At 41.4% G+C, this 25338-nt stretch overlaps 2 protein-coding genes across 2 annotated transcripts; both read right to left on the bottom strand.

The window, feature by feature from the left end:
- On the bottom strand, window positions 1-25002 carry RNASE4 (ribonuclease A family member 4). Its single transcript, XM_037834440.1, has 2 exons — window positions 24871-25002; window positions 1-1211 (listed from the first exon to the last, which is right to left on the bottom strand). Exon 2 carries the CDS (start codon window positions 1192-1194, stop codon window positions 751-753), a length of 444 nt encoding a protein of 147 aa, XP_037690368.1. The 5' UTR covers window positions 1195-1211; window positions 24871-25002; the 3' UTR covers window positions 1-750.
- ANG (angiogenin) lies at window positions 6577-25001 on the bottom strand. Its single transcript, XM_037834441.1, has 2 exons — window positions 24871-25001; window positions 6577-7210 (listed from the first exon to the last, which is right to left on the bottom strand). Exon 2 carries the CDS (start codon window positions 7190-7192, stop codon window positions 6752-6754), a length of 441 nt encoding a protein of 146 aa, XP_037690369.1. The 5' UTR covers window positions 7193-7210; window positions 24871-25001; the 3' UTR covers window positions 6577-6751.
- Window positions 25003-25338: the final 336 nt, after the last annotated feature.

Below are 25338 nucleotides of genomic sequence, written 5' to 3'. Positions count from 1 at the left end.
TCAGATACCTGTAGTGTAAGCTCTTTATTACAGGGAACATGAAAATTCTGTCAGGAAGAGCTAGTGAGTCTTAATACATTGATTTACTAGGGTGATTCAAAAGTCTGGGAAGAAAAAGAAAATTTCTTACATTATGTCTTGATCTTATCAGACCCAAATACAACAACAATGCCAAATTACATAGACAGAGCTCTCATTTTGTCAGTATATATTTCCAAATTTTTAAAAGTTTCTCCCAACAGCCAACTTTTGGAGATAATAAAAAGCAGATAATTTCAAAACACCCCTTGTAATGACATGCAAAAAGTATTGCATGAGTAGACAGTGAAACTGGATTTTTGTGTCACTAACTTTATGGCCTTCAGCAAATCACTTAGTTTCTAGCTCTTGTATATAACAGCAACATCAGCATCACAGAGTTGCTATGGTATTAAAATGAGGTGACCTTGAAATGTTCGAAATACTATATAAATACATGTAATGATTAAATTCCACAGAATAGGATCTGAAAGAGCTAAGTCAACCAGTATTATTATAGGAAGCTTATTATTTAAAAAAGCAGAGACTCGTAGTTTTATGTCTCCATTTTTCTTTGATACTATGTAGTTAACAGAATGGGTTATATAAAGAAAAAGAATGAGAAATAAGCAGAGGAATTAGAGCCTGGGACAGCTCAAATGCATTACTCATTGCTATTCAAGGAGTAAGTTAAAGGCCAAGCAATGGGCTCTAACCCCTGCAAGGTGGCATCTATCTGTCAAAGTGCACAGGCACCTCCGGATTACCCTCACAAGCAATGACAACTCGTCTGGTGCTGGCCATGGCCCTATATCTACAGTTGGGAGCCTTAGAACCTCCTGTCTCCCTGCAATCTGTGACCTTCACTACACCCTCATGGCAGTTCATCTTGCCATTCTTGCATTGGATATTGGCGGTGCTGCAGATACTACGAATGTTCCAGATGTCTTCATGGATGAAGCTGTTGAAGTGCTTGCACTGATGCAAAGTCATCTTCCGTCTCTGCATCATCAAGTTGCAGTAGCCATCATTGCCTCCTGTCCCCTGAGGGTCCACGTGCTGCCGCAGGAATCGTTGGTACATGTGGTTCTGGCCACAGGAGGGCTGCACCAGCAACAGCTCCAGCAGGATCAGCAGCAAGAACAGAACCAATGAATGGGTCCTCTGTAGAGCCATCACTGTCTTAGTGGTGTCTAGAGAGAAGGCAGGGGCAGGAGAAAAGAAGATAAGAATTGGGGCACTGGAGAGAGGTGGTGAGAATGACAGGCTACTTCTTTACTTGCTGAGTTCCATAAATCTCTTTCTGCCTTCTTTTATTTACCATCTCCCTGCCCTTCTCTGCTCACAACTTTTCCCACCCTTGCTTCCAAGAGTGAATAGTTTGCAAACATGGTCTCCCTGAAAATAAAAGCCTTTCTCTTTAGTAGAGAAGAAGTTGCCATAGCTAGTTCAATGATTCAGGGCAGACTGACTGACTCTTTGTCCAGGAGGATATGGCCTGTGAGGTCAGGGAGTGGAAAGAGAGAAAAAAGGCAAATATACATGAAATTGGAGTTGTCTGTTTCTTGAGGTAATTCCCTAGTCCTGTGATCTTTGGGGAGGGTTTGGTTCCCTGGAGACTCTGATTCTAAAGTTTGGACAGACTCAGGATATGCCAAAGAAAGTTTGTGAACCAATTTTAATTCCTTATGTCTGGGAATTGAGGGAGGTGGAGAAAAGAGGGTAGAATAACTTAGGTTTAGCCTTTCTTCTCATGTGCTCCTGTGGCTATTCTACTAATGGTTTTAAGTCAGGTCCTTATGGAACTTTGGTTAATCCTATTAAAAAAAAAACAGTGCTTTGAAGAGAGTAGATAATAAATATTGGCTGAATGAACTAATAAATGAAATGAGTGAGCTAATGAACAAATGAAATTCATGGATATATGTTAGTGAAGGTATTTCCCAGGCTTGTGAAATTGAATGATAAGAAAATTTGAGAAATATTTGAAAATCAATCTAAACAGCCTAGTCTTCACAGAAAAGGACTTGGAGTGTGGTTTTTTCCTTCTCTTGCTATTTCTATGCACAATCTAAAACCATGAGGCTTTGGGGACATACTCCAGGGTCAAGCATTTATCCTTGATGCTCTGCCTGAATTGTCAATGGCTCTTGGTAGTTGTTTGTCTTCTCTAGTTACAGGATCATTGTGCTGGCACCTCTAGTCAGTTAAAATTAAATGTAGATTGTATAAGTTTTTTAAAAAAATACCCCAGACCACCAACCAAGAATGCATTGCCATGTGGTTTCAGAACATTCATTACTTTTGTTGACTGAAGAAAGGAATCCAGCTCTACCTAGCTCCAAAGCCTGTACCCTTTCCACTATGCTCTACTCTTTCACCCACAATCCCAGGATTCAGGATATTAAAGATGTTTGTGTTCAGAATTGCTTTTCCTCTCTAGCATTAGAGTTTCATTAGGGGTTAAGGGGACAGAAGGGAGGGTGAATCACACAAAAACACTGACCAGACAGATGCTACTAGTCACTGCCATGGACTATAAATCTACTTGCCTTTTGCAGTCAAGGCTGACACTAGAGCAAATAAAAATCATCCCTGTTTCAACTAGAGGTAAACAACCCAAATCAGCAAGGAAAAGTTTTTTTTAATATTCATTTTATTGAGCTATATTCACATACCATGCAGTCATACAAAACAAATCATACATTTGATTGTTCACAGTACCATTACATAGTTGTACATTCATCACCCAAATCAATCCCTGACACCTTCATTAGCACACACACAAAAATAACTAGAATAATAATTAAAGTGAAAAAGAGCAATTAAAGTAAAAACGAACACTGGGTGCCTTTGTCTGTTTGTTTGTTTGTTTCTTTCCCCTATTTTTCTACTCATCCATCCATAACTAGACAAAGGGGAGTGTGGTCCTTATGGCTTTCCCAATCCCATTGTCATCCCTCATAAACTACATTTTTATACAATTGTCTTCAAGATTCATGGGTTCTGGGTTGTAGTTTGATAGTTTCAGGTATCTACCACCAGCTACCCCAATTCATTAGAACCTAAAAAGGGTTGTCTATATTATGCATAAGAGTGCCCACCAGAGTGACCTCTCGGCTCCTTTTGGAATCTCTCTGCCACTGAAGCTTATTTCATTTCTTTTCACATCCCCCTGGAAATGTTTTTGACAGACAAAAAGACCCATCTCTAAATGTACAGACTGACCCCAGCTGAACTCCTGGTTTGATGCTTATGGGTACTACTGTCCTTTGTTTTCAAAGATGCTGCTTCATGATGGCAGATCACACTGTGTGAGTAGATAGAGTTCAAATGGCTGATGAGGAAACTGCAATTCATTCCACCTAAAGCCTATTCTTTGATTAGTGATAATGGCCACTATCAAGCTATCATTATTTTAAGTATCACTTCCTAAATTCACAGTCACTTTTGCCTGTACATAGAGAAATATAAAATTTTATGCCATATTCCTGTGCCTGCAGCTGTAAATAAGAGATATGGTGTTAGGAAGAGAAGGAAGTGAAGGGGATACATGACAAAAGGTGGCAGGGATTGATAAGCTTGATTCAGTACTTACCCAAGACTAATGGATACAACTTCTGGAGGTACACATGGTACTTGGGTAATAGTTCCAGTAGAGCAATGTACTTTGGGTTATTTCTCCAACAGCAACTCTAATCTTGCATGGTTTTATTTACTTTCTCTCATCCTGCTTCTTTGTGATCAAGAATATGGTTTTGCAAGAGAAGACCTAAACTATTTATGGGAGAGCAAACCCATGGCCTCAGCCACAGTAATTAACTGAATTTACAAGCTACAGAAAAATATTTGAGAAAAAAAGTCCACTGTAGAAGTCAAAGGGTTCATCTCAAGGTTCTAGCTACAAGAGAAAATGAGATAATCCTGAAACCATCCCAACACAAACTTTTTGGTCAGGACTTCCTCCCAGGCTTTCTTCACTGCACCTTATGAACTCTCAATTAAAACTTCTATTGACACTGTGGTTCCAAAGATCTAGCCCTGCCATACTAGCTGTGTGACCTTGGGGGAATCTCTTACCATATTCCCTCATAAGTAAATTGAGCATGATAATCATACCTACCTCTTAGGGATGTTATGAAGAATAAATTAAAAAATCAATCTAGCATGCTTAACACAATGCCTGGTGCTCAGTAAATGTTGGCAATTATTATATCATTTCAATTTCTCTTGGTTTCTTCTGCTTCCTTCAACCTGGATAAAATAATGAATGACCACACTGAATTCTGTATATTAAAGATCCCCTTCTATTCTTAGAGTACCTGTAATCTCAAGAAATTGGAAGGCTGATTTTAAGCTATAAAATATCTTGGTACTGGAATTTATACTATGTCTCAAGAGAAAGCTTTCCTCTCCAAATTACATGGGATTTTCTTCCTTCCATGTCATCATTCTTCAAGGGGTTTGGCAATTGGGGGGTGGGAGGTTCTTCTATTTTCCTTGCAAGGCACAACTGAAAGTTTTCAATTCCTCAAATGATTTGCTTGAGATAAAATATCTTGCCTGTGACTTGGCCTTTCATTCTGAACAGCTTCTGGCTGTGACAGAACAAGAGACTCAGAGTGAAAAGTACTAGAATTGACTATCTAGCAGCTAGCTCCATCCAGCAGGCCAGGAAATACCCCATCCCATTGCCACGTGATTTTCTATAGCAATCATCTTCCGTAATGCCAGAGCAGTTATGCAATGATAATGCTCTACATGGATGTTTGGAGAAGATGTGACTTTTCACCATTGTAGCGTGATCAATATAATAAAGATCCACAGCGTTGACTTTCCTCCTCAAGGCCTTGAGTGAGCCAGTGACCTCTAAGGAAGTCACTCTGCCTCACCTCCAGGATCGGGTAATGGTTAGGGAAGTTGAGAAAGCATCCAAAGAAAGTCCTACCAGAGACTGGGACTTTCTTATTTCCTGAAAGGCTTGTGAGCTTTTATAACAAGGTAAATTTTCTAATAAGAGAGGTTTGGAATACTCTTAGGAAGCAACAGTGCTTTCAGTTTTAAAATAGACTAACTCAAGGGGGAGAGATTCCTGTGCTGTGTGTGTCCCAGCAACTGACTTCTCCGTCCCCTTCCTCTGTAAGCCTGAACATCTTCAGTGAGGCTGGGCTCAGCTCAACGGCACCTGGACAGTGCATAACCAGGACTTTGGGCCCATTTCAGGGCACTGCAGGCATCAGGAGAGGACCCAGGCAGAACTGTGACCCTACAGTCATGTACTCCAGAGACAGCTCTTAGTTTCCTGGGCTGCACTAACAAAATATGGCAAACTAGGTGGCTTAAAATGAAAGAAATTTATTGTCTCAAAATTCTGGAGGCTTTTAAGTGTGACGTCAAGGTGCCATCAGGGCCATGCTTCCTCTGAATTCTGTGAGGAAGGATCTGTTCTGTGCCTTTCTCCTGGCTCCTGCCGGTGGCTTACTGGCAATCCATGGCACCCTTCTCCCCTCTGTCTCTCTGTCTGTGCCCAAATTTCCTCTTCCTATCAGGGCACCAGTCACACTGGATTAAGGGCCCACCCTACTCTAGAATGATCTCATTTTAACTTGCCTAATTTCATCTGTCATGACCGTATTTCCAAATAAAGTCACATTCTAAGATATTGGGAATTAGGACTTTAACATATGTTCTTGAGGGATGCAATTCAATCCATAGTAACAGTCAAACTAGTTGATTATAACTGTAATTTACTAACAACTACTTTCTAAATAAAATATTCAGGCACCTATTGATAGAGAATTAGGTAACAGGAAGCTAACCACTGAACCTATGAATTGATCATAGTGTATTTTACAAAATGAGTGTCTGTTAACCTAAGCTTATGTTTACTTGAAAACAAATCTAGTTGAAGAAAAATAAGTGAAAAGCTTTAATCTTTTTATAACTTTCTTAAGACATCACAGTCGCCAGAAATCAGTTGATAAATTAAAAGATTAAAGAGAAAATAATGTAATCAAACCTTTTTAACTTTATATGAAAGAACCATGATAAGACAATATCCTTGGAGCATTTCATTGAAACCAACATCAAAATTACCTCCCGCTTGAGACAAGAGGTGGCTATCCTGAATGGATGATGATATTCATTCAGGATTGTGTGTGTGTGTGTATGTGTGTGGTAGAGAGAGAGAGAGAGAGAGAGAGAGAGAGAGAGAGAAACTACAATTAATCTGTTAGTACTTAGTCCTAAATTCTTCTTTTTAAGATCTCATATTTGTAAAAGTAATATTGGCTTATTGAACAGCAAAAACAGTTTGCTCACTTGAAAATAAATTCTGCTCAGCAGCTATGAGCCCTGGAATTTCCTCAGCTCTCTCTGTAGGATCAACTTATCATCATTTCCTTCACGGAAAGGTAAACCCCACCTCCCTGCTATTCTCTAGAATGCACTAATAAGGAAAAGGGCATTTCTATTCCATCCAATCTTCTTGGGGAGCAGCTAAGTTGAAAAAAAAATGGGAAAAGATCAATATGCTATGAATCAGTGAGAAGACTTTGATTCTTACTGATTTCAGAGACAATTTTATTTCTTAAACATAAAACAGGAAACAAAAGATTCAGGCAGCTCATTTTCTGGGCCCCAGGCAATGAGTCTTGCAACCATTGTTCTGGGGAGTGAAGAGGAAACACTAGGGTGGGACAGCAGAGTCAGCTCCGGGCCAGCAGTCTGCTGGTTATGGACGGAAAAAGGACTCATCAAAGTGGACAGGCAAGCCATTTTCACAGGCAACAACAATGGTTCTGGACCCTGCAGTGGCTCTGTACCGGCACGGAGGCCGGGGAGACCCTCCTACATGCCTGCAAGTGGTGACCTGGAAAGGAGATTTGCTTATTCTTAAGTTTGTTCCATAAGGTTTGCCATTCTTATCTCCACAGATGTCTTTGATGCTGCCCTTGTTGCCATGGATAAAGGTGTTGATATCTTTGCAGGGTGTGGTCAGGCCTCTTTTCTTCATCATGCTTTCACAGTATCTGTCATTCCGGCCACTTGGTTTGGCATCATAGTGCTGCTTCAGGAAGTGTTTGTACCTGGAGTCATCCTGAGTCAGAGTTGGTGGGGTCAGCCCCAGACCCAGCATGCAGATCAGGAACAGGGGGACCAGGCCCATCACCATCTCTTCCAACAGAAGCTCCTGCCAAGGGCAAAAGGAGGTGTGGTAGGGGCACAGAACAGTGTTGCCAAAATTAGGCTCAAAGGATGGGGACTTTTCTCCCCGACAAGGCATCACTAGTCAGGTATCTTCAGGCATGTCACTCAACCTTTTCTTTTCCCTTCTTTATTAACCTCATACCTGTTGTCAACCCATTCCTTTGGAAAATCTATTTAATAGTTTCCTCAACACAACTTCCAGCCCCAACCATTCTTTCCTATTCCTTAGATCACTATTTATGTTTGTGTCAGTCTTAGCATTACAAAATCCATTTGTACTTTTTAATTCACATATTAATTAATTTAGTAATAAACATTACATAAGCCCCTACTGGGCACCAAGCACTGTGCTAGGTCTTGAGAACACAAAGACCATTAAGACACACCAAATGCCTCCCTAAAAGTGGGATGTGGCATCCATGGGGAAGGGATGGGAGCTCCAATTTACTGAGATGGCAGAGTAACATTGAAGATGAGAGCTGTGAAGAAGAGGGGCTTATGTGAAGACAGGACAACAGGTACAGAAGTGAATTAGTTAGCAAGCTGTGAGCAGAGCAGTTTCACCCTAAAGTGAAAGGAGGCCAACCTACTCCCCCAAGAACTAGAAGGTTTGTGCCCATTAGTGGAAGTACTATGCAACATGTAGAAAGAACAGGAGAAGGGCATGGAAGGAGCCATGTAATGCTTGTGGGTGGGTCCAGGTTAACTCTTACAAGGGACGGATCGATGGAGGAAGTCTAGTGAATTCTGTTGTCCTGGGAGCTTTTCACATTGGAAACAATTTGGATTTTTCTCGGAAAATATTTTCTATCGTTTTTCCTGTGTACGTTCATAGACTGTCACACAACAGGCAAATGATGTTGTCATGTGGTGGGGATGGGAGGAAGCCTCCTTAGACCTTTTTCATCAAATCAAAGGACTTGCAGTTCCTTTAATGACTCCCTTAAAAGAAAAAGAATAAGAGGATTCCTGCCACCATCGATCTAGAGCTATCAGTCTCAGACTGTAGAATCCACACATCCCAGGAGTGGCGTGTCACAGACAGACGAGCCACAGAATAAATTCAGGGCTTTTCCCTGGAGTACAATTTTAACTCAATGATAGGTAATTTAAAACATAATTAAACAAAGATGGATTCTAATGAAACAAAACAAAATTCTTATGAACTTTTAAGATTATATTTCTTAAGATATTTGAAGATTTGAGAATTCAAAGTTATTTGATGTTGGCAGCAGGTAGTTTCTGACTATACTGACTATACCTTTAATTCCTCTAGGGAGGAGATGTTAACTGTTCTCTATCCTTAGATCTCTTTGGTGAAAATTTTCAAGAGCATCTGTAGCCTCTAAAAATCACTATAGGCCTATCTTACATTATATCAGACATATGAGAATACACCCACATACCAAAATCATACCAAAAAATGACTTTTGCTATAAATTTTAGCTGATTTTTATAATTTTGTTTTTAAAATATTTCATCTATGAGTAACTTAATTTACGATTGGCTATGATTTCTTGGCAATCATCATACATCCTGAGAAATTCTTACAGAGGGAGAAAAATCCAAACCCTCAAATTATTCTTAAATAAAATTCTTATGAATCCTAAATTTAAAAATAAATGATACATTGAAATGACATTTAATTAATTATTTATTAATTTTTATTTTGTGTTTTTCTATGTGTGGAGTCAAGAAATGTCATTTTCATATGTCAGTATTTTTGTAGCTCTTACAAAGGCCATGAGCCCTAGCTCTGGGCCTGTGGTGTTGATAAACAGCTCTGGGAGTATTACCATAAGTCTAGAAAGGCAAGGGAATCTGCCGGTTACATAGGAAGGCATGTGACAGAGTGAGCAAAGCTGGCTCTCTTTCTAATCACATTTGTCATTAATCCACCTGGTCCACTTGGTTAATAATAAACATAAACAAATGTGATGCACTACTGAAGAATATAGAATTATACCCTAAGGGATTCCATGGTTGTTCCACAATAATGAAATAAAATAGCAGCTGAAAAAATTTCCATGGAGCACAGTGATCATAATTTGTAACAGAATCAAGTTAAATTGCATCGGTGGGAGCTTGGCTAGAGAGCAATATGTAACTGCAGAGAGGAGACCACAGCTAAAAGAACATGTATTCACATCTGGCCGCTGCTCCATCATACCTGTGAGGCTTCATGCTCCCATTTGCCAAGCCCTTTACTTATTGTGCTTTTCAGTCTCCTGAGCGTTTTCTCTTTCTAGGTTTTTAGAATACCTTATCAAAGTTTTAATGATGTGTAATCAGTTAAATCTCTTACTCTAGAATAGAGAAATATTGGCAATTGTAGAATCATGGTCTCTCAGGATTGAAAGGAACCTTAGAGGTCACCTGTCAATGTCCCTCTATTTGGCACCAGAATCCCAGAGTTCAAAAATCAGGAAGTAGAACCAGAGCTGGTAGTATACCCAAAAGAGCCAGTAGGTGGCAGTGGTGGATAAGAATGCTGCCAACGACTTCTGTGCTGTCGGAGGGACAGTGGGTCCCTGTAGGCGGTGCCAGTGTTGTACTTGTGGGAAAATGGCTGTTGACAAAAGGGAGTCTCAGCTGGCAGGCCTGTCTAGAGTCTCGATCCAAACTCTATGCATTGGATGATAAGACCAAGGACACCTCACAAGGGCAAGTGTCAAAGCAAAGGCCACAAACCTCAGGATCTGCCCACACAGATATCACGAAATAAAGAAGACTGACCAGTTGTCAGGTTTTATGGGCACCATTTCCAAGCAAACAATCACTTACCTTAGGCAAACAATCGCCTATTTACTTGTCAGTGTTTCCTCCTGGTGTATAATCTACAGAAGGGCAGGGCCCATGTTGGTCATCCTTGGATCACAGTGCCTGCCTCATAGCAGACCCTCAATATCTGTATATATATAATATGTTAATGATTTACTTCATTTTCCTCTCCAGGACTAAGTCTGACCTTTTATAAAATGAGAGAGTAGCTAGCTCTAAAAGTCTGAAATTCCATGGTTCATATTCAATATAAGAAAGCTTCTGCTAATTGCACTATTAAAAGTCCAGTGACCATGGACTTACAGAGACAAGTGTGTGTAAGTTTAGTTGATGGCACAAGGCACCAGCTGGACATAGTAGAGGACAGGGGGACTTGTGGTTCAATCTCACTGAGAAGCATCCATCCTCAATGCTTGGCATGTAAGCCATTCTATACCTAGTTAATGCACTGGACTGACACTAAATGGAGGTTTACCTCCTAAAAAGCACATCCCAGTCTGGAGAGGTAAAGAGGTATCTTTATTTCTGGTCTGCAGAATTTTCACTTTCATCCATAACAACTCAGCCAAGGTTTACCTCAAGCATATTGTTATCTTGACTCCCTATGACATCCAAAATCAAAATGCAAGCAAGCACACATCTTGAACAGCAATATCTAATATCTGCTCCCCCATCCACAATGTCCTCATTCATACATTCAATTCTAAATTTCCCAAAAAGCAAGATATGATGGGATTGGGAAAAAACAAGTAAAAGACAAATTATTTGTGGGGCAGACATGAATCTGCCTAGTCCAATGGTGCGACAGTTGTATCTTGGTGGTCAAACTCAAATATACATGGTCTTTCTATATTGAAACACATAACTATCGACCAGCTTTTCATCAGTGGAATGTGTCTCAGATATTCTTTAGACTAACTTTATCCTCTGTCTCAAACCAATTCCTTAATCTTCACAAGAATTAATTTCCCCTTCCTTTCCACAGATGATGGATTGTATCCAAGAGAGCCATCAAATTTTATGCAATGAGATGTTAACTTGACAGTTTATGGTAATAATTTCCATAAATATAATTTCACATTCTTATACGTTCTAGGGCAATGTCCCCCAAAGTGAAAGTATTAACACCCAATATATCTCCTCCCCTTACCTCCTTTACTTCCTTCTTCCCTTCAACCTGCCAGGGTACCTTCTTTTGTATCTTTGGATATATTATTTTTTGCTTTTAAAGAGCATCAGAAACTTTTTTAAAGAAAGAAGTTATCAGAGAATGTTGGAAAGCAACAGTGCTAAAATTTATTTTGTGTGTCTTTCCCTATTAAGCCACATATAATTCCTTACCCAGGGGCTCCAGACTCAGTGGCATCCTCAGACCTTTGAAGATTTTATCACAATTAGTAATCCTGTCTAAACCTCCACTTGTGCCCAGTCTCACTAATTTCCTTTTATCCACATATAGACTACCCCAAAATAAATCTTTTCATTTCAAACTTTAGAATCTCATTTGTTTTTTTTTCCTAGCCCATGAACTTGGGCCCAGAGATTTTAAAGGGAGAAAATGATCTCATTGAAATGGGTGGATGGCTAAAAATCATATATATATATAAACAAATAGAACAACAGATTACCCAGGAAGAAGAATCTTAGAAAAATCTGGCAGTTTCCCTCCAACTGGAGATGGGTTCCAGCTATTGGTTCCAGGAGACAATTTCCAGCTGTGTGAACCTAGAGATACCTCCTGGTTCTGATTATATAGTGTGTGGGAAACTGAGTCTTCCATGTTGCCTGAGGCATATCTAGGGTGGTGGCTTGGAACACTAAGCCACAGGCCTGCATGGAATGCCATGCAGGCCCGCCCTGTAAAGATATGTGTCTTGTGACTATGACGACAATGTTTACCATTGTCCTAAACCTAGATTGTTCCTTCTGATATGCAACAGGATGTAAACATAGGTATCTGGTGGGCTCTCCCGAGCCTGAGGACATTTAGCATATATTACCCGATCTTCTGACATAAATAACTGGAGCAAAGGTGCATTATTGTCCACTTAGCACGAGATGCAGTGGGCCCCCTGTTCCCTTAATTCTTAACTTTGTGTCTGTGTCTCATTCCTGCACCGCCCTGTCAGCAACAAGTGGTGCCCAATGTGGGGCTTAAAGAACCGGACCTGGTTCCTGACAGAAGAACCGCTTGAATGACTGAGGTACAGCGGCGCTGGAACTTGGGTGGAGGTAATGGCCGTCTTTTGTATGCGTTCCTTGTAGAACGACCCCGAGCATTATAAGCAGGGTAATGGGTAATGTTGAAGGACACAATAAATATGTTCCCTATATTTCCCTCTTATGGCAGCTGCTGCAGGCCAGCGGTGTCAAGGTGGGGGAGTCACAAATCTTAGAACTGCTGCAGGTTATTGAAAAATACTGCTCTTGGTTCCCTACCCTTGGCTCCCTTGAATTGCATGACTGGGAGCGGGTAGGTAAGGAATTGAAACAAAAACATATGCAAGGAGTTGATTTACCTGTTACTATTTGGTCTACATGGTCTTTAATTAAGTCTGTTCTTGAGCCTTTAAAAACTGATGATGACAAGGAAGAATATGAGTCTGATGACAATACTGGTCCCAATCTTCTTTCTGATGATGATAAGGGTAGAAAAGATCCAGTAAAATCTGCTAAAGTTATTTATTCTTGTCAATGCCCAAAACCTCCTTCTGTGCCTTGCTGGGAGGAATGGCCCCCGCCTCCTCTGCTGCCTCTTTCTGAGCATAGCTGTACCCCAGTAGTTAAACCTGCCCACCTCTCTGGTGTACAGCAGGGTCTGGCAGAAGCCAGGCAGTGTGGAGATTTGGAGGCCATGTGCTGTCCCTCCACGAACTCCAAGCCCTCCATCTTGGAGCTTTCCCCAGCTACAGCATGGAGCGCAGCAGTAGACCTCACTGCCAATGCTGAGGTATGTCTTCTCCCCAATAATCCTGTTAAGGTCCCCACTGGCTATTATGGCCCCTTACCTAAAGGGATGGTGGGTCTTTTGCTTGGACGCAGTTCTCTCAATCTTAAGGGTGTTCATGTACACACTGGAGTCATTGACTCTAACTATACTGAGGAAATTCAGGTAGTCATGTCTTCTTCTATTCCATGGACTGCCCATAAAGGTGAAAGAATTGCTCAACTCTTATTATTACCTTATATACCTGTTGGTTCCTCCTCTAAAAATTGGGAAAATGGAAGTTTTGGTAGCACAGGAAAGACAGGAATTTTTCTCACAGAGGCTCTGCAGAAGCCACGCCCTATGTGTACTCTTACAATTCATGGGCATAGCTTTACTGGGCTTACAGATACGGGTGCAGATGTCTCTATTATTAGTCAACAACATTGGCCCTGACATTGGCCATTGCAAGAGGCACGAATTACTGTTGTGGGCCTAGGCTCCCCTCAGGGACTTATGCAAAGTGTTCGTATTTTGCCTTGCCTTGGCTCTGAGGGACAGAAGGCCACTCTACAGCCTTATGTGGCTGCTCTGCCTCTTAATCTTTGGGGCAGAGACCTACTTGAACAATGGGGTGCTACTGTACATATCCCTCCTCCTAGTGGAGTGTACAGTGTTTAAAGCCACAAGATGATGGCAAATATGGGGTATGTCCTTAGCCGTGGGCTTGGCGTATGTTTGCAAGGTACCCCTTCACCCATACAAGTCTCACCAAAACGTGATCAATTTGGTTTAGGATATAAACCTTTTTAGTGGCAGCCGCTGTTCATTCACCTCCCCAACCTGTCCCATTAGTATGGACTACAACAAAACCAGTATGGGTAGAGCAGTGGCCACTTACAAAAGAAAAATTAGAGGCTTTACATGAATTGGTTCAAGAACAATTGTCCTTGCAGCATATCGAAGAGTCTTTTAGTCCTTGGAATTCTCCTGTGTTCCCAATAAAGAAAAAATCAGGAAAATGGAGAATGTTAACTGACCTAAGAGGTGTTAATGCTGTCATTCAGCCCATGGGACCTTTACAACCTGGGCTCCCCAATCCTAGCATGATTCCTGAAAACTGGGCTTTAGTGGTCATTGATATTAAAGACTGTTTCTTTTCCATCCCTTTAGCTGATCAAGACAAGGAAAAATTTGCTTCTACTATTTTGTCCCTTAACAATAAAACCCCTTCTAAATGATATCAGTGGAAGGTTTTACCACAAGGTATGCTAAATAGTCCTACAATATGGCAATATTATGTTGACCATGCCTTACAGCCAGTCTATTTAAATTTTCCTAAAGCTTATATAATCCATTATATGGATGATATTTTGTGCTCTGCATCTCAGGAGACTGAAGTAGAAGCTTTGTTCTATGCTGTTCAAAGAGCTTTACAGGATGTAGGATTGCATATAGCTACTGACAAAGTGCAACACACTTTGCCTGTGCAGTATTTGGGTTCTAGTATCCATAGACTTACAATTCAACCCCAAAAAGTACAACTCCACAGAGATGCTGTTACCACCTTAAATGATTTACAAAAACTACTAGGGGATATTAATTGGCTTTGCCCCAAAGTAGGTATAGCTAACTATGAGCTCTCCAACCTATTTTCTCTCCTTTTGGGGGATTCTAAATTAAACAGCCCTAGATCTTTAACTTCAGCTGCAGAGAAGGAATTACAATTAGTAGAAACTAAAGTTCAACAAGCTCAGATATCCCGTGTTGATCCTACACAACATTTATCTGTACTTATCTTTTCCACTCTCAAATCCCCCACAGGCTTGCTTTTGCAAAACGATAAGCTTGTAGAATGGATCTTCTTGCTCAATACTTCTGTAAAATCCATTTCCCCTTATCTAGATCTCTTAGCTGCTTTAGTTGCTCAAGCCAGAAAAAAAGGCAAAACAACTCAATGGTTTTGACCTTTGTTTAATTGTGCTCCCTGTAACTGCTAAAGAACTCTCAGTTATTTTGCAACAACATCTAGCTTGGCAAATTGCTCTAGCTGACTATGTTGGCCAGCTGAATAATCATTATCCAAAAAATGATCTTTTCCAGTTCATTCGATGTACACAATGGATACTGCCTAAATATACTTCTTGTGAGCCTTTAATCAATGCTCCCATTGTTTTTACTGATGGGTCATCTAAAGGTCGAGCTGCCTATACTGGCCCTAAGTCCAAAGTTTTAGATCTTCCTCATTTCTCTGCCCAGCAAGCTGAACTGGCTGCTGTAATGGCCGTCTTCACAGATTTTCCTGAGGCTGTTAATATTTTATCTGATTCTGCCTATGTTGTTCATGTAGCTAGTAAAATTGAAACAGCATCCATTAAGCAACAGTTGCCTCCTTGTTTATTTAACCTTTTTCTTGAGCTACAATCAGCTATTCGTGCTCATGTATCTCCTTTTTATATTACCCATATTCATTCCCATACCAACCTCCCAGGCCCTTTTGCAGCTGGCAATGCTGCTGTGGATAAATTATTACTGCCTGTTATTTCAGAAGCTTCTCATTTTCACTCGCTTACTCATTTTAATGTGCAAGGACTCATGACTCGATTTTCCCTTACTAGAACACAAGCTAAAGATATTGTTTCTTCTTGTCCTAATTGTCAACTCCTTACTGCTCCACCTTTGCAGGATCCTGGTGTTAACCCTCGTGGTCTCGCCCCCAATGATTTATGGCAAATGGATGTTACTCATATCCCTTCCTTTGGCTGCTTAGCCACTGCTCAGGTCAGCATTGACACGTACTCTGGCTTTCTTTGGGCCACAGCACAAACCGGTGAAACATTTCGACATGTTCGTACTCACCTTTTTGCCTGTTTTGCCTCTATGGGCTTGCCCCGTGCTTTAAAAACTGATAATGGCCCAGCCTATACATCTGCAAAATTTGCTACTTTTACTACAACTTGGGGCATTCGTCATACCACTGGTATTCCTTATAATCCCCAAGGACAAGCTACTGTTGAGCGTGCCCATCATACTTTAAAAACTATGTTAACAAAACAAAAAGGGGGAGATGATGGAACTCCCCATGAATGATTATCAAAAGCTTTATTTACTTTAAATTTTCTAAATTTTTATGAAAAACTGGGTGGCACTGCCGCAGAACGACATTTTCCAGCTGAAAAGACAACACTGAAACATTATTTCCAGAAAGCACCTCCTATATGGTGGAAGGACATGCTAACTAATGAATGGACAATGGGTACTTTATTAACATGGGGAAGAGGTTATGCTTGTGTTTCCTCAGGTGACGGACGAGCACCACTTTGGATACCAGCCCGATGACTGAAGCCGTACCATGAACCCAGCAAAGAAAAGAAAATTCCTATGGGACATCAAGCCACCAGTGATGCAGTTCCAGGGTCTGACGCTGAAGACAACAGTGCTCGGGCCAACACCCCAAACTAGGGAAGCCCAACATCCAACTTGGGGTCAGATAAAAAAGCTGTGTCAGGATGCAGAAAAACAAGTCCAGCAAGCCATGCTGCCAGTAACAGGTCCTAATCTGACTGCAGCAATGTTGGCTCTTATCGCTGTTGCTGTGAGTTATCTCCAGCATGTGCTCATTCAGGAAATTACACTTATTGGGCTTAATTCTCTTTATGCTCAGGCTAAATATCCTATTATTTGGCACAGTGTTGGCTGGTCTCCACCTAGACCTACTTTAAATCATTCTTATTTTCAATATACACTTTGGAGGCTTCCTATTAGTTTATAAAATATTTATTTCACAAAAATAGATACTTTTGGAATACAAGCCTGTGTCAGAAACCCCTGTGTGTTCTGGGTAGGAAACTTAACTTTTAACACTACTACCAAAGAAATTACTTGTCTGGCCAATTGGAGTTGCTCATTATATACTTGATTAAATAACACCATAAATTCTAGCAACATCACTATTGTAGTTATTAGATGACGAAAGGGTCTATAGCTCCCTGTTTCACAGCATAAACCTTGGGAGTCATCACCTGATATGCATATGTTACTACAAATTTTAAAAAAGTTCTCAGATACATGAGAAAAACCCTCTCAGACCTAAAGCAAAAAGAAGCTGCTTGGTCCATCCTGTCTGCATTGAAGAAACAAAAAGGGGGACATGTGGGAAACTGAGTCTTCCATGTTGCCTGAGGCGTATCTAGGGTGGTGGCTTGGAACACTAAGCCACAGGCCTGCATGGAATGCCGTGCGGGCCCGCCCTGTAAAGATATGTGTCTTGTGACTATGACGACAACTTTTACCATTGTCCTAAACCTAGATTGTTCCTTCTGATATGCAACAGGATGTAAACATAGGTATCTGGTGGGCTCTCCTGAGCCTGAGGACATTTAGCATATACTCCCTGATCTTCTGAAATAAATAACTGGAGCAAAGGTGCATTATTGTCCACTTAGCACGAGACGCAGTGGGCCCCCTGCTCCCTTAATTCTTAACTTTGTGTCCGTGTCTCATTCCTGCGCCGCCCTGTCAGCAACAATAGTGTTCAGATGAACAGGATGGGGAGAATAGAGCTGACGATCCCCAATCCCTGGCAGAGATGTGAAAAGCAAGGACAGTGCTTTTGGGCAAATGAAGAGAGTCATTCACCTCTTCCCTGGGCAGGATTGGGTCAAATATTAACCCACCTAAATGGGATGGAGATTTGTTCTGGGAGGCAAAGTTTGATAAACATGGCCTTTTGTCCAGAAGCTGCTTTTTTCTGAAGTCCATGGTTCTTACACTTGCCCATGAAAGGACCAAGATTTCACTGTTCACATGCAGAAGATATCGTCTCTGATCTTATGAGCCAACTCAAAGAATTGTCTTTGAAGAATTCTGCAAAGGAAGAGAATGTCCCCTAGCAGGATGCTTTCCCATTGTATTTTCTATTTATCCTCATAATTTGGCTTCATAAAAGAATACTAAGCAGGTTATTCCACAGATTTCACAGAGCCAGGAAAGCACTTCTAGAGGTTATGTGACAGCTGTTAGTCCCCTGCCTCACCTCAACCTCCCAGACATTAAGCCCCAGAAACATCATTGCCATGTCCCTTGGGCTCCTCCTTCCTTTCATCCTTACCTGTCCACAAGACATAAAACATGGGCATTCAATCTTCTTTTCCTTGAAACACAGTTGCAAAATTTATTATTTCCACCATCAGTGCAACACTGATATTGCATCTACTCTCAAAGCAGATTTGTTGCTTGCACAGAAAGAAGCAGTGAGCCCAAGGTCACCATGATCACTTTATAAAACCTATGGTTTCAAGTATTAGATGCCAGCAGGTTCTGTTTCACAGACCCCCAGCACCTACCAACACTGGTGATGGACCTAGAACAGTGTTATCTTTTTAAAAATCCTCAACTCTTTATCATCAACCACCTATTTCCAAGTACTCAGTCTCCCGCATTTGAGAAGATGTCATCTAAAGACAGGTTGCCTGCCAGTAAAAAATAAACAGCACTCAAAATCATCATAATACTTATAATAATCAGTGTCACTAAGCACCTTTCATTGTATGAAGTTTGCACATTCATGATTTCATTTCATCCTCACAGGAGTGTGTAGAGTAGGTATTACATAAATGTGTTTTTCTTATGAGGGAACTCCAAGATCAAACAGTCAATGAATGAGTGGTGGAGTCACACCTCAAACCCCTCACCTACAGGGAGATTGTTTGCTCCTCTGGTCAAACAGGGCTCAAGTAACACCTCTTCTATGAGTCCTTACAGACCCTCCTCAATCCCACCCCAACCACTCCAGGAAGAGCTGCCCACTTCTTTCATTGTGAATTCATTGTATCCAGTACATACTCCTGCCTAGCAAAGCATGGAGCAGGGGTTCTGAGTCAGCAGCTTAAGTTGTAGTGACTTCAGACTTCAGACAGTTTTGGGTGTGTCTGAAAAGCTGGTGAGTCAGCCCAAGTGAAGCCTATTTGCCTAAGAGTCTTGCTGCCCCAGGGAAAGGATTCATCCTGAAGGAAGAAAATGAAGAGGGGCATGAGAAGACACAATGGCCATGGAGCAGTGTATGGGGAAGGGTCCAGTTTGTGCCATCAAACCCCCTGCTGATCCAGCCTCCAGTGTCCTAGAGAGAGGACATTACAATAAAAACTCAAATAAAAATAAAATCCATTTTGTGAAATCACTCTTAAGATTCTGAAAGCACATTGCAAGCCAATGTAAAGATATACACCAGAAGGTGGATGGGGTGATATGGGGGTGGGGTGGGAGCAAGAGACAAAGTACCTTCCCCCACTTGAGGATCCTGATGGGTCAAATTTGTGACAAGTCTGGACAAAAGAGCTGGAACATCAGGCCAGACCAGTTGAGCTAGCAATGAGGAAGAGGACACTGCATGTTGGCATCTTCAGACATTCCCTGCAGCTCCGATCCCTTTGTTTGGCAGTGCTAGATCTCACACAGGGAGCTGGGGCAGAAAAGGAGTAAAAAGGCAGCCTCCTTGTGTAGGTTAAAAGGATGAGTTTGCAAGCATGTTTATACTCCCTGGAACTTCAGAAATGCTAAGGGAAGAATGTGAACTAGTCTGGAATTCACATAACACGGTGGGGAGGGATCCATTTTCACTTCAAGTTAGTGTAATCAGGGATATGTAGACTGTTAACCATCACTCCTCTGAAGGCTAATTGATCTCACTAGTATACCTCTCTCTCTCCATTAGATGGAACCATTTGAGAAAAGAATAATTGTTTTATTCATCTCTACATTCTTAGCATCGAAATACAGTAACTGACACCTGGGAAGTGATCATTAAAAGTGGAATATTAAAAAAAAAAAAAAGTGGAATACAAGAATCTCATTTTTCTGACTATAAGTTCCAAGTTCCTTTTGTCAGCCCTCTTCAACTTTTAGGAACACACCATCAGATTTTACTTTGGAGACTCCAACCATGCAAATTCTCCTGACTTCTCTTAAGGCCTACAAATATGATAAGGTTTGGTAGCAGTTACTAAACAAGGCAGGCTTGATTCCCAGGTAGAGCAGGAAGACTTTCAAGTTTCCAAGAAAGCTCTGCTTCTAGACTATGAGGTAATTCTTGAAATCCCACTAATATACTTTAACTTTTGAGCTAATAGTTTCTACTTCAATGCGAATGTCCCTAGGAAGGTAAACTCTTTAAAAAACTACAGTAATTTACACATCCTTGGGCATGTGCTTCAGAGCCTATCTTAAGAATAGTTTAGGTAAGTGAAAGGGCCTGAGCTCTTAAGGAGGAAGAAAAATGGGCAGAATTGGGGATCTGGAAAACAACAAATTTCACCTGCTTTTAAGTTTTGTTGGGGCTCAGCTGTGCCAGAACTTTCTTCCCTGTCCCCATCCCCTCTCCCTGTACCTCCAACCAAATCCTGAGCTGAAAGGACAAAAAGGTCAGGGACAGTGAGAAGAGGACCAAGCTTTTCCTCAGTTACTTTTGCCTCAGGGTTACTGGAGTATCTGGAAAGGACAAGATGGGCAAACTGCTAGGCAGTACATTTTTTTCTGCCAAATGCCAAAACTCAAAATGTCTCAGGAGCAAAGAGAAGTAACGAGACATGGATCCCACAGAGTTGAGCCTCTACCTACATCTAACAGACTGCCCAAAGGCAGTCTTTTGGCAAATACACCATTAGCAAGTGGTACCCATTTTAAATTATGCACACATTGCTTTTTAAACAGACTCTGAAGAACTGAGCTGTAAAAGTTATCAACCAGTCCTTTGTTAGGAAACCCACTGGACACCCCAGTTGCCTCAATAGTCCCTGACAGTGCAAAAGCCAAGGCTCACAGCCTAGCATGACTAAATCAACATGACCTTTTGTGGTGGTTTGGAGTTGGATGGACCCCAGAAAAACATATTCTTAAAACATGTTTCAGTTCCTCAAAAATGTCACTCTTAGTTGCTCTTGGGGCATTTGTCCTCTCTTAGCTTCTCCAGAGCAAAATTCTGCTTTCAAAGGCCGTCTTCAAAATGTCTCTGTAAGCTGAAGCTTCTCTCTCAGTTCCAGTGTGTTCTTCAAAGTGTCCCTCTTGGCTAAAGCTCCTCTTCAAAATGTCAGTCTCAGCTGCACTTAAAAATGTCACTCACAGCTGCACTGAGTTCCTTCTGTTTGTCAGCTCATTTAAATGGCTCCAGTGATTTCATTTAGAGCCACCCTGAATGGGTGGGGTAACACCTCCATGGAAATTATCCAATTAGAGTCATCACCCACTCACTAAATAGTTGCTCACTAAGTTTTAACTCTCAGAAATTTAAAGACACCAGAGTGTTCCTATGTCAGACAAGTCCTAACCCAGAGGCAACAGCCTGTTTAAGAACAACAATCATATGTGGCCCCCTTCCCCATACTGTTCACACTCCCTTTCAATATGAGCAAGTTAGGGTGCTCACTGCCTAGACACCCCTGAAGATGGAGAAAGAGATTAAGTGAGCAGAAGGGGTAGCAACAAACAAGATAAAATTTAACAAAGGTCTATGAATACTGAAACTATATATATATATATATATATATATGATGCTGTGATGTTGGAATAGCTGGAAAGAGGTAAATGACATGCTGGGACTGTAACCTATAACATCCTTTGAAATTTGCTCTATAGCTACTTGTTCAATTGTGCTTTGAAGGTCTTCACCTTTCTGTATATACCTTATATTGCGTGACAAGGAAAGAATTGAAACAGTGGAACTGTAACCGATAAAAATTTTTGAAATTACCTATATAACTGCTTGTTGAGCTGTACCTCAAAAGTTAACAACTTTCTGTATATATCTTTTATTTTACAATAATGGAAATAACTGAAGTCATGGAACTGTGACCCACGATATTCTTTGAAATGTGCTCGCTAACTGCTTGTTAAATATATACACTGTTATGTATATATGTTGAAGTTCACAATAAAAATGCATTAATATATATTATATATATATTAAATATATTCCATTCCTATGGGTGTGAACCCATGGTAAGTAGGACTTTTTAATGAGGTTACATCACTTAAGATGTGACTCAACTCAATCAGGGTGGGCCTGAATCCTATTATTGGAGTCTTTTATAAGAAGATGAAATTCAGACAGATGGAGAAAGCTACAGAAGGAGCAGCCAGAAGCTGAGCATCAATGGAACCTAGAAGAGGAGGGAGAGACCAGGAGATGCTGCCATGGGCCTTGCCATGTGACAAGCCAAGGACCAATGTTCACTGGCAGCCAGCCCCAGAATGCCACAGCCTTTGGGGAGAAAGCATTGCCTTGATGATGCCTTGATTTGGACATTCTCTTAGCCTCAAAGCCATGAGCAAATAAATTCCCATTATTTAATCAGAACCATTGCATGGTATTTGCTTGAGCAGTCCAGGAAACTAAAATACCTTTCTAGAATAAATCTCCCAAAAGCAGAGATAAGGTGTGCTCCACAACATACAACACAACACATAGTCCCAAGGACTGAGACACCAACACACTCAGACACAGCGGCCTCTGATTTTAGAGTTAAGCAATTGTCCTGGGGAGCAGTCTCCAGCCTCTTGAACACTACCAGGTCCATTCTCTGCCTCTGGACATTCACCTGCTGCCCTTGGAGGATTCACAACTTGCCCACATGGTTGACAATGCAAAAAGGCAGGGATGGATGGTTGCGTTTATTTTCTTTTTCTTTTTTTTTTCCTTTTTATACCAGTACCATGAGGTTATGTTGAAATTGAAAACAGGGTTTTGACAAAAATGTTTTAATAGTTCATTAAAATCCATCTCAGTACTTACACATTTGTGTTTTGAAATACATCAAGGAATTATAGTCTATGATTAATGAACATTATATCTTTGTCAATAATTTTAACGTGTGAAGCAATCAGCAATTGAAAAAAAAATACTCGCCTGTTTAAAAAATATTCTGACAGCTTGAACTTGAACGTCATTCCTCTTTTCCTGGAATCTGTTGTCATGTCTCTCCCTTAAGCCCATAGCATCCTGGCACATAGACACAGGAAGTACAGGTTTGCCTCCTAAGGACTCCAGTGTTGGTGTACTCTCCCCCGTTCTACAATGTATGTTTAATTAGTACTAATGATAGAATTAGGTGATAGAGTAGATGGACTAGACAATCTCTAAGTTCCTTTCTAATGCTAACATATTTGGGGTCTATAAGCATGAAATTTTTTCTGTAACAGAAATAATGATTAAAAGGAAGATGAAGCTCTCATGAAAAGCAGGATCACCTCTCCAGAAAGCCAGGACACTATTGATTGAGGGAGAATGAGGGCAAAGTTCTGTTGACATGCCTATATTTCCAAACAAAGACAAAAATTAAACATTCACTTTTCTACAAACTCTGGGCTCTGTGCCCATTATCTCTTTCCTGGGTATTTTAAGGCTTTCATCTGAGAATAATTGTTTACAGAGATTTCTCTTTGCCCAAACACAGATTAAATGAAAACTCCTAAAGAGGAGTTTCACCATCCTGCATTGGTCCATTTTCTTCTTGTCCATTTACTTTAATTAAGGAATCACACTGGCAAATGCTTCCAACAATAACTTGACAAAATCTTTTTTCTTTGGCCTGCTTATAACTTAACATCTATCTGCTCTGTCAACAAGAGTCAAAGTCATTCCTCTTTTCCTGGAATGCTCTTTCCCATTCTTGCTGCCAAATTATTGCCCTTCTCCACATTACTGAAATACCTTCTTTTATATGTCATGTTAGTAACACTAACCCCGCCCCCATCCACCCACCCATGAAGTCATGAAATCAGAGGAGAGGCCTCCCAGATCATATTCAACTCCTCATTCCACAGAGGAGGAAACTGAGAAACAAAGAAGGAACATCACTTGCCCAAGGTCACCTATGGCTTTACCGGAGCTTTCCAATGCACCACATCACTTCTGTATTCCATGCTAATTAATTTCTAGAAAATAAAGCTAAGTTTAAAGGTGCCACTGAGAGCTGCTGTTTAAAGGAACTTAACATTGAATACTTCCGTAAATTAAAGAAATATTTACTTTTCCTTTTATCCACTCTGTAAAAATGTTTTATCCCCTTGGTAAAGTTTTGTCTGTAAACAAAAGTATCCACCTGTGCTAACTGGCCGTTAGCACCTTTTTCCTTAAGTAGCTCTTTGAATATCTGAGGCTGCTTCTGGGAAGTCGGTCATGTACTGGTCAGAAAATTATGCCTCTTGAGTTTCCAGTAATTACATTTATGAACTGATGATAAGGTTTTTAATTTAATAGAGCAAGGGTCTTGGCTCATTTGAGAGTTCCCCCACCGTGGTGGGTGAAACTGTTTCTATTGTCCTTCCTTAAAAAAAAAAGAGAGAGAGAGAGAGAGAGAGAGAGAGAGAGAAGAGAATAACGCTGAGGATCTCAACGTTTCAGTAAGCAAGCTTAGAGAAAAGGCCATTTGCAAAGCCTCTCCAAGAATTTCATACTGGCCGAGGGTGGGTTAAGGGTGGGGAGATAGGGGAGAGTAAACAGAAAACGAAAACACCAGTCCCCAAATGTCAGTTCTGCTTGCAAACGCTCCTTAAATCTAGTGAGTAAACGAAGTACGAAGCAAAGAATCCTTAGTTCTTGAGTAAGTATGGGCCTCCCCATGCCCCCATCGGCTCGTTGATTCTGCGGTTCCCTCTGAGCCGGGGCTAGACAATAGGACATTCAGGCTGGCATCTCTGTCCAGCTGCGGAAAGTAAACATCGCGGCGGTGGGACCGTAGAATCACGAATCCGTGCAGGAACTGGACTTTTATCTCCCTACCCATTTCTGAGCCTCCCCGAGAAGCCTCACACAGCTTCTGCTAGGAAGAGACTCCCCTGACCAAAATGCTCCCGCCAAAGTTATCAACAAGGAGTAGGAGGGATGTGGGCACAAGGCGGCAGAAACCGGCAGGACAGTGGAAAGAGAAGGTTTTGTTTCTCACCCGCTTCTTCGTCCCTTGTATGACGAAGGGTGCTGGTAGGAAATGCAAACGCGTTCTTTTGAATTCTACTCTGGATCCGCGTGGGGCCGGAGTGCTGGGTATGTTTTTACACGGCCGGAGTAGAGGTGCAGTGAAGGGAGGAGGGTTTGGCGTGCGAGCCTGCGTGCAGTTGGGACCGTGTCCTGTTTCTCGCAGAAGGCTCCACCCGCCTGCACCCGCCTCCGTAGCGGGCGCCGCTGCAGTCCCCGCACCAGGCACCGCGGGCGGGTCCAACCCAGTGGGGAGCCGGCAGGAAGATCTTCGCCTCCTCTCCAGCCTAAACCCGACCGACAGTGGCCGGAATGACACGGCCTCGGGAGCCAGCAGACAACTGGGAAAGAGCCCCTCTTCCCACGACTGAGGCTGCCCCTCCTAGGCGTTCGCTGGCGGAATGTCCCGGAACCGGATCTGCCTCGTGCTCATTCAGGG

This window comes from Choloepus didactylus, chromosome 4 (assembly GCF_015220235.1).
Source record: "Choloepus didactylus isolate mChoDid1 chromosome 4, mChoDid1.pri, whole genome shotgun sequence".
Taxonomy (NCBI): domain Eukaryota; kingdom Metazoa; phylum Chordata; class Mammalia; order Pilosa; family Megalonychidae; genus Choloepus; species Choloepus didactylus.
The sequence above is the reverse complement of the archived record's forward strand: the minus strand, read 5'-3'. Positions and strand labels throughout refer to the sequence as shown.

Excerpts from the sequence above, each read along its gene's own strand:
- RNASE4 (XM_037834440.1), bottom strand. The coding sequence starts at position 1,194 with ATGGCTCTACAGAGGACCCATTCATTGGTTCTGTTCTTGCTGCTGATC.
- ANG (XM_037834441.1), bottom strand. The coding sequence starts at position 7,192 with ATGGTGATGGGCCTGGTCCCCCTGTTCCTGATCTGCATGCTGGGTCTG.